A 17,538-nucleotide genomic window follows, 5' to 3' on the forward strand; every position below is an offset into this window, starting at 1 on the left:
GAAAGCAAGAAAGTAATCAAAACAGTGGTGCGAGAAGATAGGAACCCTGATGGAGTGCCACTCCCATGGTCTAAGGAGTCAAGTGAAGACTCATCCTCTCTACTGTAATGTGCCTCTCTGCTTTTCTCCACTTCTGTTCTCCAGCCTTGACTCATCCCAGCTACCTGACAGAAGGACTCCTAAGATGCTCGCCCCTGATGGTAGGGAAAAGAAGAAGTGAGCATATAAAGTGTGGGCTTTCCATCGCTGCATGCTGTAAAGAACAGGCTTGATTATGAGGAACAAAGACAGAAGCTGCAGAGACCCGTGGTGCTCAGCATAGCTGATCTTGATGACAAGACAGAAGAGCCAGAAAACTAGGAAGGTTTGGGTCAAAACTGGGTTGAAGAAAGGGAGCGTATTGTTGGTGAGAAAAACACCATTGGAGTCCAGTGGGGTGTTCCTGAAGCCCACAGGAGAGAAGCTAGAAAGTGAGACAGTGTGAATAAAGGACTTACCAAAAGATAACAGTGAGGAGAGAAGATGAGAAATTAGCCGGGGGAAGGCCTGCCCTGGCAGCCAGGATTTCGGTTGCTAATGAGGCATGCTGAGGACCTCTTACCCCAGCCTGGCTGACCTCTCTAGCTCTCTGCTGGGCTCCCAGCCGCTAGCTGTTGGAAAGGGACCTCGGCAAACATTTAGCCTGCACAGCTTCCTAAGGAAAATCACAGAGTCTAACCCCGTCCCCAAGTACCTTCTGGTGCATTTTACTCAGGAAACTTTGCAACTGCACACCATATAACAGTCCGCATGCGACAGACTCTGTCTCCCCGTGTATAAATAAGTATGTAACAGCGCTCTAAAATAAAAATGGCCGAGACAAGCCAACTCCCTGGGAAGCATTCAGCACTGGCCAGCATCGGGAGAACAATGGGTTAAGAGGGGCTGTTGGCCCAACAACAGCAACTAACTCTATTTTCTTAAACAGACGCATAGAATGGCTCATTTCCCCAAGTCCTAAAGCAAATAGCTGTCGGAACGTAACCGGGAGTTTCGCCTGGATTCTTGGCACCGATTGGACTCTAGGTGCCTGCAGAGGGAGCTTTGTGACTAAAACATGCTTGCCGTTGCCAAGCTGGCTCTGGCACACGCTCTCAGGCAATATTTATCCTATGCCATTTAAAGGGAACTGAAAAGGTAAGTGTAGGGTACGGTCACAGCACACGCAGCCCGCACACGGGTATTAATTTGATTGCCTTTGTGGACATGCAAACTAGGTTTCCCACCCAGAGAAACATCAGTGTAGCTCCACCCCCAGGCACACGCAGAGAACCTGTTTATGGAGGCAAATATGTGTAGGATCAAAACTGGCAGCCTACCCAATCTCCTAACCACTCCAGAGCTGTTTTCTTACTTCTTGTATCGTCCATAAAAAAAAAAAAAAAGAATAAATAACTCTCTATGGCCTACGCTGTTATAATAGATCAGAATTATTTATTAAAAGATTAGACTTTTATTATTTAAAAGACTCAAAAAAGTTTAAACTCAAATAAAAAAAAAGTGCCTTAAACCACTTGGAGAACAAAGTGGATTTACATAATGACTTAATTAAGTTCAAATAATAATGGTAAATCACATCTACTGAGTATAATAGGCCCCTTTCACCCCCAAAATACAGTATCTATAGCAGCCCCACACGGTGGACAGTACTCCCATCGTTATTACAGCTGAGGAACAGACTCTGGTACTTCATCCAAGGTCACAGGCCCAAGCAGACATTAGAGCCATTGCCACTGGGTACCAAACTATTGTGCTTTGTGGGAAACTACCTATGACCCTAGGACTATTCCCTCCTGACAAAGCCAACCCACCACAAGTCCCCTGTAGCCTGCCTTCTAGGACAGTGTACAGCACCCACATGGGAATTAAGTAGAGGGGAAAGTCAGTGTCTAATCCCGTTACCTTAAGCAAGAGACCTTAAGCAAGAGACAAGCACTGCCTCCCCGTCTGAACAATCTGACTGATAACTGCCTCCTCGTAGAAGGAACGCGCAGCCCAGGACCTCAGGCATAGGAAGTGTTCAGTATGTAAGGACCCAGCAGCGCTAACAGTGATGTTCACTTATCACCCTACCATAATGTCCACTGTGATCCTTGTAATCGTGGCCTCGCTCATGATGAGCAGCCAGCGGAGCTATGTGATAACTGCCTAGTGCATAGAACCAGCTGTGGTTCAAAGGTAATCAGGGCTCTGGTCTATTAAACGGAATATTTACCAGAGGGTAGGTGGATGAGCGTGGGAAGAAGGGACAGAAATACCTCAGGTTCTGGAGGACTGCTGTCATCTGCTACCCCCACCCCCCAGCCTTCCTAGATGGGAAAACCTCTGGCTTCCTGAATGAAGTCATCCACCTAGGATGTCAGCAACGGGGGCGCGTTCGATACCAAACTAATCTACTTCATGAGTGAAAACAGATGGGCATTGTGGGCAATTATGTGTTCCCAACTGGCAGGTACTTAAAATAAACGGCCGCTTCCATGACCTGAAAATGAATACGGGGATGAAGTTAGTGTCTGACGTGATTGACAAGGTAGGGGACAACCGATGGGTCTGCCTCCTCCTTTTCCGTTAGAGGTCAAGACTTGAAAGTTTTGGTAACAGGCTAAGAATAGGTTTGTGTATGACTGGAACATGTTTTCAGGCTGGGCATAAATATATCTTACCGGATGGGATGTCGGCAGCGTTAATAGTGAGATGAGCGAAAGGCTGATGAGTCTCAGACTTGCTCCGCTGGGCCAGCTGGGACCATGAACCTTCCATCGTAGCTAGGGATGACAGAACCGGGTGAGCTTAAAGATTACCGGCCGCACAGGACTTCAAACACTCACACAGACTCATGGTTACCTGGGACTCCTGCGAAGCGCTGTGGCCCAACAATGTGTCGCAGTTCCTGAAAACGAAAGAGGATTTTAGTTATAAACTCATTCTTTTCTGTAAGGCGCTGAGAGAATAGGCAGGACCACCAGATGGGAAATCAGCTGGGATTGCTCCAAAATGAGGCCAGCAGCTCGGAGGCAGCAAAATCCCGGGATCTCGTATTCCCGAACCTCCAAAACGCCTAGAAAGTCTGGGGCGCACGTAACAGGGACACGGGTGGAAATAGAGTGAGCCCGAAAAGTAACAAGTACACAAAATGCCTGACTCTCTTCGGTCAGCACTCGGCCTCTTTTTAAGGCGCTCAGTAGTGAATTCCTGTTGGAGGCTCAGCCCACAAGAACGGGAGTGATGCCCGGCTCCCGGTGGCTAGTTTCTGTTACATCGGTGCGTGTAGAGTGAAGGAGGTGGCCGCATATTGAACCTGAGCCCCCGGAATGAAGTCTCTTCCATGTCCTCACCCGGTTCAGTCAGTACCTAACATGGAATGTCCTATAAGGTAGAGCGGGTCAGGGCTCTAGCTTTTTCCTTGGGTCAAAGGTCAGCTTTAGAGGAGCCCAGCCAGGGAGGTGGGTGAGTAAAATCGGACACCTGGATGCCATCAACAGGGGACAGTGTCCTATTTCTCTCTTACTGGGACAAGCATCCTGCTTGCTGACCATCACCATCCCATGACGTCTACAGAAGAGACCACGGAAGCAGAGCTTTCCCTATCCAGAAAGAAAGGCTTTCAGCCTCACAGTCGGACCAGTGAATGGGTAGATGGAATAACACAAGCTCAGTTCTTGTCAGGGAGAAGCGACCTGGAGATAACATTTATTCTTCTTTGTTATTCTCTCTGCCTTCAGTACCCCCAAAGGAGATAGGAATCTATTCTGTCCTTCATAACTCTCAGGGAATCCACAGAGGTCACAGAAGGTCAGCCCCTGCCCTGGCCTGCACCTGGGTCCCTGGACAGCCTGAAGCAGATGGTGGCCCCTGGCACTGAACAGCGCGATGGCTCTCAGTAGGCTTCTTTTTGCTCCCCACTCCTGCCGATCTCCGGCGGCACAGGTCTCTTCTTGGGATTCACAATGGTGTTCCAATTTCCGGAATTTGCTGGCTCCTGCCCCTTCCCTCCCAACACACATAAAACTACATATATTCTTATGTATTTATACGTACACAGAAGGCATTATCATACATTGAGCATAACTTTCTACATTCATATAGACAGCGCCTCTATTTCCATAGTGTATGCCTACATAGAGATATCCCATGTATACCTTTACCTGATTAGAGCAGGCATCTTGGAGACAGTTATTCCCAGGCTTAAAGCTACCTCCTCACTTCCCCTCTCGCTCTGGCCTGCTCCACTGTCAGGAGAGAAGCGCAGCACCTTCCTACAAACCTGCTCCCTGATTTTCTACACACTCAGCCCCACCACAGAGATAAAAAAAAAAAAAAAAATAAGGCACTGTGGCCAGTTGCAGTGACTCTCAACCTGAGGGTGATTTTGTGTGCCGACCTCCGGGAGGGCTGCAAGGTCATGGTCTGAGATCCAGGAGGCCTGCGCTGGAGTCTCTGATTTGAATTTCTAAAAGACTAGGAGCTGCTGCAGCCTCAGCTGAGACCGACAAATCCCCTTCACAAGGATTTCTACATGGGCAAATGAGCAAATTATCTTAAGGCTTGAGACCAGACCAAAGCAGCAGACTGAAGCCCCTGATTAAATGGGCAGGGACTTTTTTTCTCCCTCTCCACCGGGGATGCACTTTCCTTGCCCATTTAATCAGTGGCTTCTAGGTCAGAGCTGCCACAGACCCATTTAGTTACAAGAAAATTCAATAAATAGCACCTCTCAGAAGCACTTTCAATGCCTGCTGTCAGGGGGAAAAAAAGGGTTCGCGTCCCTGGGTGAATTAGACCTCTCGTTAGAGTCCCAGGAGGTGATGCTTTTGTGTTATTTCTCTAGAGTATCCAAGAACTGCAACTCACCCCAGAAATTCAGACAGGAAGTTTCAATACCAGAAAAGATCCTACGATGAATCTGTGACCTCGGGTCATACACACACAAAGGGCTGTAGCATATATGTCTCCACCCCTATCTTTTGAACCCCAAAGAAATTGCTATTTATGGGCAATCACAAACATGCCATTTGACTAAGTCTATGGGCTTTGTTAAAAAAAAAAAAAATCTTAACTGAAGGACAGCTTAATTGGCATAGTGCAAGCAAGAAGATCTGGGTTTTATCTCCCCAGACCCAATGGGGTTTTTGGTTGGTTGGTTTAAAAAAAAAAAAAAGAAAAGCATAACTACTGGACACTAGTGCACCCTCGTAAGCCTAGCACTCAGGGGGCGATCCCATCACTCACAAGCTGGGCTTTGGAGCTCTCTGGAAAGTCAGTCTTGCCTAATCATCAGTCTCCGGGCCAACAAGAGAGCCTTGTCCTAATGAGCCAAGGTGGCTGGCCTCTGAAGAACAACACACCCAGATGACCTGGGCTTCCACACACTTGGACACACACACCCCCACACACGAGTGCACACTTTCGTGCGCACACACAGATTTCTTGTAGACAGAACCGAGGCACCCCGGTGGATCCAAGAGGGAGCTGCCATTTGGCGTTAACTTTGGGGCTGCCCTGGCCCTATGCACAGCCCCTGTCTCACACCGCCTTGACCTTTCTCAGAACGTGATGGAAGGCGGACTCCAATATCCAGCAGGCGTTCAGAAATGTGACAGCTAAATGGGGGTCCCCGTGAGTCGTTGCTTGGGAGCACCCGTGTGCACTCAGATGAATAACCTCACAGTTACGCTTCCAGGCCCCGTACTGAAGCATTACTTCTTTCAGCCAAGCAAGTTTTCCCTTGCAGCACCATTTAAAATTATATGAGAATCATATAATAAACATCAGGAGCAGAAGCCTGCCTAGGAGCCAAGTTATCTTGAGGAGAGCCTAATTATCTAGCTGACTCCCCACCTTAGAAGACCAGCACTACGCCTTCCCAGGTACAGCTACCTGCGACACATACACACACTGACACACACACACACACATGCATACGACCTTTGGTTCCTATAAATTACCCAGGACAAGAATCGTTACCTATGAGTGTAGATAAGAAACTTCCTGAATGAATAGACTTATTTTTGGTCAAACTGTAACAAAAAGTATTCATTTTTAGGTAAGCATAATTTTGGCCTAAACGAGAATAGCTCCCTTCAGCAGAACAAGAAAAGGGAACAAAACAGAAGGGAACGGGAAAACTGAAATCAAGTAGGCAGCCCAAGAAATCGCAGCCAGGGATGAAAGAAACCTTCTGACACAGTGCCACCTAGTGGACATTGCCCCAAATTGCCGCGGACCTGGACCACCAGTCAGGATTTCAGGTTTTCACGTGGAAGCGAGGAAGTTTCAGTATTGAGGGCTATCTTTCAAATTAGAATGCGCTAATTTTTCATCTTTGCTGTCAGAGTACATCTGCAGAGACAGGAAAACAACTGATTTGATTTTCTCCCCCCCCCTTAATTTCAACTGCAGTTTAACTCATAGGAAAAAATGTTGGGATTTCATAATCTCTCCTCCGGGGAACAAAGTCTACAGAAGATCAATTGATTGTGTAACTGTGGTCTCCGCTATGGCCTCTATTCGACTTCTCTTAAATGACCCATCCAAGAAGTGCAGTTCCCAGGAGTAGGACAGGGAAAACATCCCGTCTGCTAGGACCCAGCTCCCCCAGACCCCTGTGCGGCCCTGTAAATGATTTAGGGATTTTTGCCAAACCCAGCCAACTTCTAAGCCTGTCTTTACAAACCGTGCTGAATAACTGCCAGGAGCAAGACACCGGATATCTGTGATTCAACTGGTCTCTTGTGCTTGTCTGACTGCTCCTGTGGTTTCATCCTTCTAAATAACATACCTTCACTTATATAATATACGCAGCCGGGACATATATATGCATGTATATATGTAACATATATGTGATATATTCTATGTGCATATAATATAGATAATATAATACATATATACATACATATATATCCCAGCTGCAGAGTTTCCATGTAAGGGTCAAGCTGCTGGCATCTGGGTTTATCAGTCTGAAGCCCCACCTGTGCTGTGACACGGATCACGTGATCCATGCGGTACCTGTCAATCAAATCACCGAGGAAGCAATTTGTACAGGCAGATGCTCCAGACACTCTTTGGCGCCAGTCAGCAGCAAGGGTCTCAGGTGGCTGCCTCCCTCAGCAACGCCACAGCAGCAGCTGCAGAGACATCTGGCTGCTTGAGCAAAGATTTAACACCCCGCTTGCCAGATATAATGCAGGGTTCACACACTTGTTAACATTATGTAGTGCGTTCATTTTAACATCTTAATGATACCCTTCATGTAAATTCTTCTCCAACCTAGTTACAAGAATAGTGCATTCATCAGCCGCTTAGCGCGTGAATGCCACACTCCGGTTGTTTCTGCAGATGAATAGGCCGTTTCCCCTTCCTTCGAGGAAGTCCTGCGGACCTGTGCCTGGTAAATACCTCAGAAATCCCACCTGCTCCTCCTAGGCCCGCTACCACAGCCTTCAAGCTCGCATCAGCATCACTCCTCCTCGGGAAGACAGCAGTTGCTTCCTACCTTGTCTCCCCCTCTGTGTCAGCTGCTGGAATAAGCATCTTGAACGCAAGGGGTGCCTGTCCCTACCCTTCCTGAAATCGCTTGGTGACTTCAAGAACAAGTACAGTCGAAACGCTTATGAGACCCTCCATGACTGGGCCTCTGTGGCATCGCGACGCTTAAAGAAATGCACATGGCGGGTCTGCATCTGAAGTTCCTGGCACACCCCTCCTAGAATTCCTGGAATTTCTTTAATGACAAAAATGATCGATCTGTTGTTATGCGTGAACCTTTCTCAACCAGGCCTATTTATGCCAATGAGGTAACTCAAGGGATGGGAGCTGGTTGCCAGAGCAACCAAGTACTTGATTAGGAGGCTGGAGTTCTATAAGGCATCCAGTTGTCCTTCCAGGGCTTCAGGCGTAGAAACTGCTTAGGGAGAAAGGAAGAACAGACTGCTCGCTATCTGAAATCTTGCAGGTGTAGAGGAAACAGTAGCTATTCACTGAGCTGCCTGCCTGGCTTCACGGCTCTTCCTGCCCTGTGTGCCACCTCCTCTCCCCAGGATGCTGGCACTGCTGGGGGTTAGGCCATGTGGCATTTCTTCTGATGGTGCTAGCTGTCAGAGCCTGACCTCACGGTCTGCTGCTCCTTACATCAAACCTGAGAATCTCGAGAACAGACCAAATCCGCAACTGTCCAATTAAAGCAAGCTGTATTTTGGGGTGCACCTGGAACGGGTCACTCAGCTGTCTCACCCCAACCTGAGATTTGGGAGAGCAGCCCAAGGGTAGGACCTCCCCCTGCTCCCTGAGCCGCTGTCATGGAAGTCCTGGTGAAGGACTTGGCCATGACGGCCACATGGGTACCGTTTCTTCCAGGAGCGAGTGGAAGAGACGCCCATCTATAACTGCTTTTGTTCTTTCCACACCAAGAGGCCAAGGAGCTCCATGTCCTTGTTGTCATCAAGCAGAGTGATGCTTTTTCAGGAAGGGCAATGGGTATTCTGGGAATAGAAAATTGGTTTTTATTGTTTAACCTTCATGGTTTAAATGAGGAAGCTTCTGCTGCGGTTAAAGGCCCCCTTGGGTTTTGATTTAAAAAAAAAAAGAAGCCTTATGACAAGCGGTATTAGTCTTCCTAAAAGACCAACTTTGAAGTGTCTTCTACCATGCGAGTTATTTTTTAAAAACAGTGTATGCAGGGCCTCAGCGGAGGAGTGCAGTGTGCCCCTGCTCTCCTCTGCCCAATGTAACAAGAATGTCAGCCTCACACTGGCACTGCTTTCCACATCACAAAGCCCCGCCTCCTTGGAAAAAGATGTGCCTGGTGCCCTGGGAATAAGAACCACAGAGCGGCCAAGATGGCAGGCCAGCCGCTGTACACAGTGACGATGTCAAGGGAAGTCTGGAAGCTGTAAGAGGAGGGCCCCTGATGGGCTCGTGCCCAGGAAGAAGAAGCTGCCCCTCTGGGTGCAGAAAACGCTTGAGACCTGCAGCCCTACCAAATCCTGTGAGTTTATGGCGTGGCTTGCCCCTGACAAGAGTGACTAGCCACGTGTGCTGATGAGTTTCATGTCAGCTTGATGCAGGCTAGAGTCGTTTGAGAGATGAGGAACCTCAACTGAGAAAGAAAAAAAAAAAAAAAAGCCTTCATGAGATGGGACTGTAGGCAAGCCTGCAGGGCATTTTCTTAGGTAGTTATCAACGGGGAGGGCCCAGCCCATTGTGGGCGGTGCCATCTCTGGACCGGTGGTTCTGGGTTCTATATGGAGCAGGCTGAGCAAGGCACAGGGAGCAAGCCAGTGAGCAGCACGCTTCTGTAGCCTCCACATCAGCTCCATCCTTCAGGTTCCTGCCGTTTGAGTTCCTATCCTGACTTCCATGTCATGAACACTGATGTGTAAGCTAAAGAAACCCTTTCCTCCCCAACTTGCATTTGGTCATGGCGCCTCATCGAAGCGATAGTAACCCTAACTGAGACACCTAATGCAGGATGGGTATGGGTTATTCACAAGTAAAATGTGTTCTGTAGGTTCTATTACTGCATGCTTGCCACTGGGGACGGAAAGGAATGTCACAGGTCCTTGAAAAGCTTACCTAGGGTGACCCGGGATCAGCCCAGGTGCCTGTAGCTAGTGTGCAGATGATAAGCTCCAAGTGTACTGAAGAGGGTCTCCTAATTCCCAGGTGGGCATGTGTGAGTGGGAGCCTCCCCTGGGAAATGCTTGCACTGCGTGTTGCGAGACAATTAGAAAAACAAGTCGACAAAACGGGCCCGAAATGTTCAGAGGGAGCACACAAGTGCCTAACTCACTCATCGGTCAAGCTTGAACGTCCTGCTTGAATGTTTTGTGAGGAGGCCGACTTCACAGAACGAAGGTTAGGGAAGAGTCCTTGGGTAAGAGCATAAGGTCATCCTCAGGGTTCCAGCTTGGTGAGCTGATGACAAAGCTGACCCTCACTCAGGAGAGGAGCAGCTGCAAAGGAGAGGAGTTCCCAGTTCTGAAAGTGTTCGGCCCTTAGCATTTTAAATTAGTGTGTTCACTCCAGCTACTGCTGTGATCGCCACTTGCTATTCTCGAGAGGCCAAGACCAAGGCCTGGAATAGCGTCTTGGTGAGCAGGAAGTTTCCTAGAATGGGGACTTCTAGGAAAGATCCTCCCGCTCCTGTACTTCAGGTTCAACAGTCAGACACTAAATGTAGGATCCTCTCTGATGCAGATAATTCTCTCCAGCTTCTACCGCCACCTTTTCCAGCAATAGCTTTCATTCTTTCTCGGGCTGCTCTGTCCACTAGCGGCTCTTAGCACTAAGGATGCTTTGCAGAAGTCAGAGGGTTCATCTTGTGGCTATCAGTTCAGAACCTCCACTGCAGATCTGAGAACTCTTAATAAACCAACAAGGAAGGGCTCCTGAGGTCATCGAAGATGCAGCTGGTTTGGAAAGCACTAACCCGGGACACATCACCCCCTCCTTTCCAGAGGCTGCCATCTCCTTGCATGCACAAGCCAACCCACCCCTTAGCAACACGGGCTCCTTTAAAAGCCTGAATTCACAGCAGCATGAATGGCCCCTCTCAGGTAGATCCTTCTCACTTTGGGTCTCTCAAGAGGCCCCATCCAGAATCTTTTCTTCCCTCCCAGGGTACTCACAGCACAGATCAAAGCTCACCTCTGACATCACTTGCTCCTTAGTTCCACACTGCAATCCTCCTGGCTCTGCCTTCTCTGGGGGCTCCCCTGAGATTGAGAACACTGCCATCAGCCTTCACTGGAGCAAATGGCAGTGATGGTGTTATGGTTTGAATAAGAATGTCCCCCACAGACTCCAGTATTTGAACACCCGCTGGCGCTGTCTGTGGAGGTCTAGACAGGACAGCCTTGCTGGAGGATGTACTTCATATAGGGATGGTCTTTGAGGGTTCAAAACCCCCTGCCACTCCCAATGTGCTCTCTGTGTGTGTGTGTATTTTGTGCTTGTGAGCTCTCAGCATCCATTTCCTGCTGCCATGCTTGCCTGCCATAAGGGGCTCTTATTTCTCCGGAACATAAGCCCAAATAAACCCTTTCTTCTATAAGTTGCCTCAGTCATGGTGTTTCATCACAGCAAAAGTAACTAATACAGATGGCCTTGGCTCTGTAGGAAATCTCTGTGGATCCTGCTTCAGATTTCCCATAAAAAAATAGCTTTTATACACACTCAATATGATTGAGGTTGATTTCAATTCCCAAAACTATTATGGCAAAGAGAGCTGGAATCCTACTGGAAAACCACGACATGACTAAGATCTCGATTCGGGAACACGAGCGACCCAAATGTAAGCTTTCTTCTGGGTTTATGGAAGATTCTCTTAGGATACATATTCTTGAACACAAGGCAAAGAGACAGGAAATGGGATTTAAACTTCCCCCTTGATCTTTCTTTTGTAACTAAGAAGCCCATGAGAAACAATGTCTACATAACAACTCCAACGTCTCTAGGCAGACAGAACCTGCTCAAATTTTCAGTGGTTTCTATTTTACCTCAGTTGAAGTTTGGAGGAAGACTTATTTGTTTGGGTTTTTTTTTTTTTCTTTGTTTCTTTGAGTCATAGTTCTGGCTGTCCTGAAACTCACTATGTAGACCAGGTTATCCTAGAACTCACAGATATCTGCTTCTGCCTCCTTACTGTTAGGATTAGGGCGTGTGGACAAGCCTGGCTAATTAAGATTTTTCTAGTGATCAACAGTGGAGTTCTAAAGGATCAAAGTTCCATGAGAAGAAAAAGAAACCAATCACTCAAAATGCTGAACACTCTGGCTTTGAGTAACTGTTTCTCAATCTATAAAATCCAGCTGAAAACTGCAAGCAGCAATCACCATCAGCGACACTTCCTCAAACTGTTAAATTTACCTTTCAACCTCTCTCTCATGGTCTCTCGAGTTACCGAAATATAAACTTTAGAAAAGAAAATCCTGACTACCCAAACTTTTCACACTGCACTAACTCTTGCTTCATATATATGCGTGTCTATGTGGGCATGTGTGGCAGAGGGTGTGTGTGTGTGTGTGTGTGTGTGTGTGTGTGTTGTGTACACTTTCCTACTCATCCAGAGCTAATGTGCATCAGAGATGCCTCTCTCTCCCTGTTGGCTGTCTCTTCCTCAAACATCACAGCAAACAGCAGCTCAGCTGGATGTCTAGCCTCCCTGGCAGCAAGGTATGGTCTCCACTGCCACATACTGACATTCCTTCTCCTGTTACCCTTTCCCTATCCAGACATACAGCACAAGAGGCCACCCTGGACACAGGGAGGACAGGGACCTGTTGAAGAAGGAGAATCCAGACCTGAAGGGCTCATCCCAGGAGTATGATGAGAGGAAGAGAGAGAGAGAGAACACTAGCCATTTTCCCGGATAAGATTCTTGCAAATGAGATGATGTGAAGTAACAGTGACTATCTCACTTTGGATCAAAGCATCAGGAATGCTGGGCGGACCTGTCTTACCATCAGGATACCGTGTACATGTGCATTTTAAATTACACATGCACCGGCTGTCTCGGGATAAGAATGAGTATTGCTCCAGTAATGATGACTCTTTCTTACCCCATTTCTCCAGCAAGGCATTAGAGGATCAAAGGTCTGGTAAGAAAATCACCAACCATGGTGTTTGTCATTTGCTCTGTATTTTCTTTATTTGATGTGTGTGAGTGTTATGCCTGCATGAATGTATGTGCACTACATGTGTGCTGTACCCACAGAGGACAGAAGGGGGCATCAGGCATTACAGATGGTTGAGAGACAGAATATGAGTGTTGGGAACTGAACTTGGGTCCTCTGCAAAAGCAGCAAGTGCTCTTAACCATTGAACCATCTCTCTGGTTCCCACTGTTGGTGTTTCATATTTGGGAAAGAAATTAGAGTTTCATACAGTTATACTTCCATAAGAAACCAGAGTCAAATTTCAAGCAAACGTTCTAGTTCTCCAGCTACAGAGTGCTCAGAATGGGAGGGGCAAACAGACCCCCTGGACACAGGACTAAAGCGAGAAGTCTAACTAGAGATACCACCTCACAAAATGCACCCAGTTGGTCTGGCTCTGCAGCAATACTGTCCACAGCTGCCACTTACAACCACCAAGCGTGTCTGATGTAGAAGATGAGAAGGAACCACCCTCGTAACAGTCCTGCATGGCTTTAGAAATTAGGTGATGTCCAGCTGCATTCAAGAATCTCCGTTTATAGTTCAACAGGTGACCCATCATTGATTGTTTGTTTGTTTACTAGACAGTCCTAAAAACCAGTTAGGTGCGATAGATTCAAATGTGTGTGAGCTGACTAGATTCCTTGGCCTGGGGAAACTTACAACTTTGTTGCCGTCTATAGGGATTTCTTATTGTTCAACTTTAGGAGGGCTTTTTTCTGTTCTTTTGTTGTTTGCTTGAGCTAATGTTTCCAATGCTCATGGTACCCTCGCAACATCTTCTCTCCCCACCTCCACTGGTTCTAGGCAGCCCCTCCCTCAAGCTTTATAAACAAGTGGCAGCTCAGCAGGAAGCTAGTTGAGTCTCCTAAGCAGGAGACATGTTAGGGACATTGAGACTCTGAGCTCCCAGATGTTATCAGGGAAATTAGCAGTGTGTGTGTTTGCATGTGTGTGTGTGTGTGTGTGTGTGTGTGTATATGTGTTCATGCGTGTGTGTGATGTGACAGAGACTCACAGGCATACACACACACACAGACAGAAAGAGAAAGAAAGAAAGAAAGAAAGAAAGAAAGAAAGAAAGAAAGAAAGAAAGAAAGAAAGAAAGAGATTTTAGGTGTCATTCAACATTTTTTTTTAATTTAGGTCTCTCACTGGCTTGGTATTTGTCCCATAGGCAAGGCCCAGGGATCTGCCTGTCTCTTCTTTTCCAAGGTGAGGATTGCAAGAACCTATTCCTGGATTTTTATTTAATTTATGTGTACAGGCGTTTTGCCTATATGTTTGTATGTATGTATGTGGTATATATTGCGTGTGTGTATATATATGTACACCATGTGCATGCCTGGTGGTCAGGGAGGACAGAAGACATCAGATCTCCTGAAGCGGCATTCACAGATGGCTGGGAACTGAACCGGGGTCCTCTGGAAGAGCAGCGAGTGCTATTAAGTGCTAAAGCCATCTCTCCAGCCCCTCCTGGCTCTTTCAAATGTGTGCTCTAGAATCTGAACTTGGGTCTTCCAAGCACTTTACCATCACAGCCATCTCTCCAGCCCTATCAGGAAAAAAAACCTTAAAGTTCTTAAATAAAATATCTATTTACATAATTATTAAATAAAATGTTATGTACATTTAAAATAGTTACGATTCAGGTATGTAGAGATGGTTCTGTGGGAAAACTGCTTGCTGAACAAGCATGAAGGTCTGAGTTAGGACCCTGAGAACCCATATAAAATCCAGGCATGGCAACACCCATCTCTAACCCCAGTGTTTGGGAGCAGAGTCAGACAGATCCTGGGGGCTCCGGGACCAGGCAATCTAACCAAACCAATAAGCTCATTCCATGAGATATCCTGTTTCAAAGAATAAGCTCAATAGAGGAAGATAAATGTTGTCAACCTCTAGTCTCTACACACATAAGTGGGAGTGAACACACACACACACACACACACATGCACACAGGCACACATGCATACACACACAATTCTCAGTCTAGAATCTAGCTTTTAAAAGGTAAAATAAAAAACAAGTTCAGGGGTTAGAGCAATGGCTCAGCAGATAAGAACACTGATTGCTCTTCTGGAGGACTAAAGTTCAACTCCCGGCACCCCCCCATCTCCCATGGCTGCTCATAACTCCAGTTCCAGGGATCCGGCTCCTTCCTCTGGCCTCCAGGGCAGCAGACATACTAACATACATGAAGGCAAAATACCTATATAGATTAAACAAACAAACAAACAAGCAAAGCAATTATAAGCCCCCTTGTTTCTTCCTAGCCTCTTCAAGGCACAGGCAAGGTTATGCCTATCAGTCTGTCCCTTTGATACCATTCATCTAAATATTTTATAGGAAAATCTCATCCAGTTTTGCTACCAAAAGGTCCCAGTGTGAAGTCAACAACCTGACATACTGAAGGCGGGGGAAGTCACAGCCCCGAGGACTCAGAATCTATACTTCAATAGATGTGTCTCCACTGAGTCCAAATAGAAGGTCTAGGGTCTGTGTCCTCCCCACCATGCATGGCAGTCCCGATTAAGGCCTGAACTCACCACTCTATCCAAGCCCGGCTGGCTGGGCAGAGCCCAGGAAGGCAGCCAAAATTGAAAACAAGCATCGCTTCACAAATCAGACTGTACTAGGATTTTTTTTTTTAATTGTCATAGACTGTTATGATAGACTTTATAAACTGCAGTTTGTAGAGCTGGACCAGGAGGAGGCTTTCAGAGCTCTATGCTGGGGGGGGGGGAAGCCAAGAAAACCTAGCCACAAACAAAAAAGGAGGGAAAAACAAGATTACTTGTCTGACCACAATGAGCTGTGTAAACACCACTTTCTGCACGCCTATAATATGAGATCGCATTCCTGTCTGGCATTTGTTGCCACTGCATGGGCTGATCTCTCAATACTGATTGCAGCTGCACATGAATTGTTCTTCGGGTTCACTCAGTATCTGTTGGAGCTGAAGTGAAGATGCAGGCTTACTTTCAGAAGGCCTGCCTACACCCATCCTATTTTTAGCGTTGCCAAGACAAATCAGAAATCCGATTACCGTGACCAATTACGAAGACGTCACATTAAGCAATGGTTTTCGTGAAGGGGTGATACTATTGGTAAACCGTTCATTTGACTAGTATAAAAGAGCACGTTCTCGGGTAGCAGAAAAAGGTATGGCAAAGTGCCTAGGTCCACCATATGGATGTTGGTTGACTGTAATGATAAGGTTTGGGTAACATTCATCTCCTTCCTAAAGATCGGGCCTAGGGAGAGCTGGAAACTCCCACCTCTAGCACACACTGGCATGCTCTAATAGTGTGTATATAACAGTGTGTGTATTATACCAATATATACTGGCTTATGTGTTAATAGTTCACTGATCTTTTAAAAGGATTTAATAAATTGCCCATGGTTTTTTTTTTTTCAAATGCAAACTCCTACAGCATAGCAAACACAAGTACAAAATTAATGAAATAAAATTCCATTCCTCTTGAGAATCGTAATTATTTGTTAATATAAAATACTGTTCTTTCTTTTTCTCCCTCTCTCTCCCTCCTTTCTTCTCCCCTCCCCTCCTCTCTTCCTCTCAGAAGCTGTGCCTCACTCTATAGCTTATGCTAACCTCAGACTCACAATCCCCCTGCCTCAGTCTGGGATGACAAACATGAGCCACACGAGGTAACCATACGCCTTTAATACAGCAGTTGATTCTTTTCGTCTGGTTTTGGCACTAGTTTGCCAGGTTCTGAATATGAACCCAGAGCCTCGCCCACACTAAGCACACATCCCACTACTAAGGTCCAGGCCCAGACTAAGAAACAGCTTAAATTTTTAAAGCTGGTAAAATTATTTTTCTCCTAATGCAAACTTATTTAAAATAAATGAATTACATGCGTATATATGCACATATATTCACACCAACAGATAATAATGCTGTAAGCAATATCTTTTCTCATACGTGCTATAGTAACATCTATTTTACCAATTCTATGACACTCAGTTCTAGTGAATCATCTCTGAAATTAGGATGCCAATAGAGTCTGTGATGGTCACCTTTCATTCTTCAGTCTGTATATTGTCTTGGGGATGTGACGCGATGGAGTAAGCTGAAAAGTCGTGGTATTTTTAAATCTAATAGAACTACTCCAAGCCTCACCTTTAAAACGCTATATTCGCCTTCAAAGTGTTACAGCTTAATCTCTCGGCCTGTACTTTCACCTTGAGAGCTCCGCTATCCCTCTGGGGAACTACGGATTGTACTAGCTACTTAGTAAGTATTAAAAAGTCCAAGGCCCAGCGGCTTTGAGAACGCCAGGGTCTACTCTGAGAGGATGCAGCAACACGGGAAGCTGGGAGCGCCTGGGCTCACTGCAGACATGCAGCATTTAGTGCCGGAATCCTACCCAGCTATTGGCAGGGTCAGTAAGTACGTTAGTTCTGAGGCAGCAGAATTCCCAGGTGGCTCTGGGAAACCTGACAGGCGGGCATGCTTCTCGGCTGCAGCTGTTGACATGGCAGTCACTCGTCTCCCCACTCTCAGCCCTCACTGCCAGGCTCGCCCCCAAAATGAGAAAGAGACACATGCTTTCCACCTCACTCGTCACCTCCTGCTCCTGGCTGCCTCGCTGTCACCACACCTGACAGCAAAGGGACAATGACACCTGTGGGAGCCCAGGCCACAGGTGCACAGGTGGGAATCATACAGAAGCAGGTGGGGAAAGAGCCCCCAGGCAGTACTGGGCACCTTGAACACGAGTTTTAGACCAAGGATTCAAACCAACGAAGTGATCGCACCCTGACTGCAGCCACCCCTGGTTCTCCTTCCAGACATCCTTCCAAATCCCTCCTCCTA

General features: G+C 46.8%; 1 protein-coding gene across 1 annotated transcript in view; it reads right to left on the reverse strand.

Moving 5' to 3' along the window:
- Tnfsf11 (TNF superfamily member 11) overlaps nucleotides 1–17,538 on the reverse strand; it is a 29,602-nt gene that overhangs the window by 3,810 nt on the left and 8,254 nt on the right. The window contains exons 3-4 of the mRNA XM_021659136.2: nucleotides 2,884–2,929; nucleotides 2,703–2,804 (exon numbers count right to left, since the gene is read on the reverse strand). Of these exons, the coding sequence (XP_021514811.1) occupies nucleotides 2,703–2,804; nucleotides 2,884–2,929 (148 nt within the window). The remainder of the gene's footprint in view (nucleotides 1–2,702; nucleotides 2,805–2,883; nucleotides 2,930–17,538) is intronic.

The sequence above is a fragment of the Meriones unguiculatus genome, chromosome 9 (assembly GCF_030254825.1).
Source record: "Meriones unguiculatus strain TT.TT164.6M chromosome 9, Bangor_MerUng_6.1, whole genome shotgun sequence".
NCBI lineage: Eukaryota > Metazoa > Chordata > Mammalia > Rodentia > Muridae > Meriones > Meriones unguiculatus.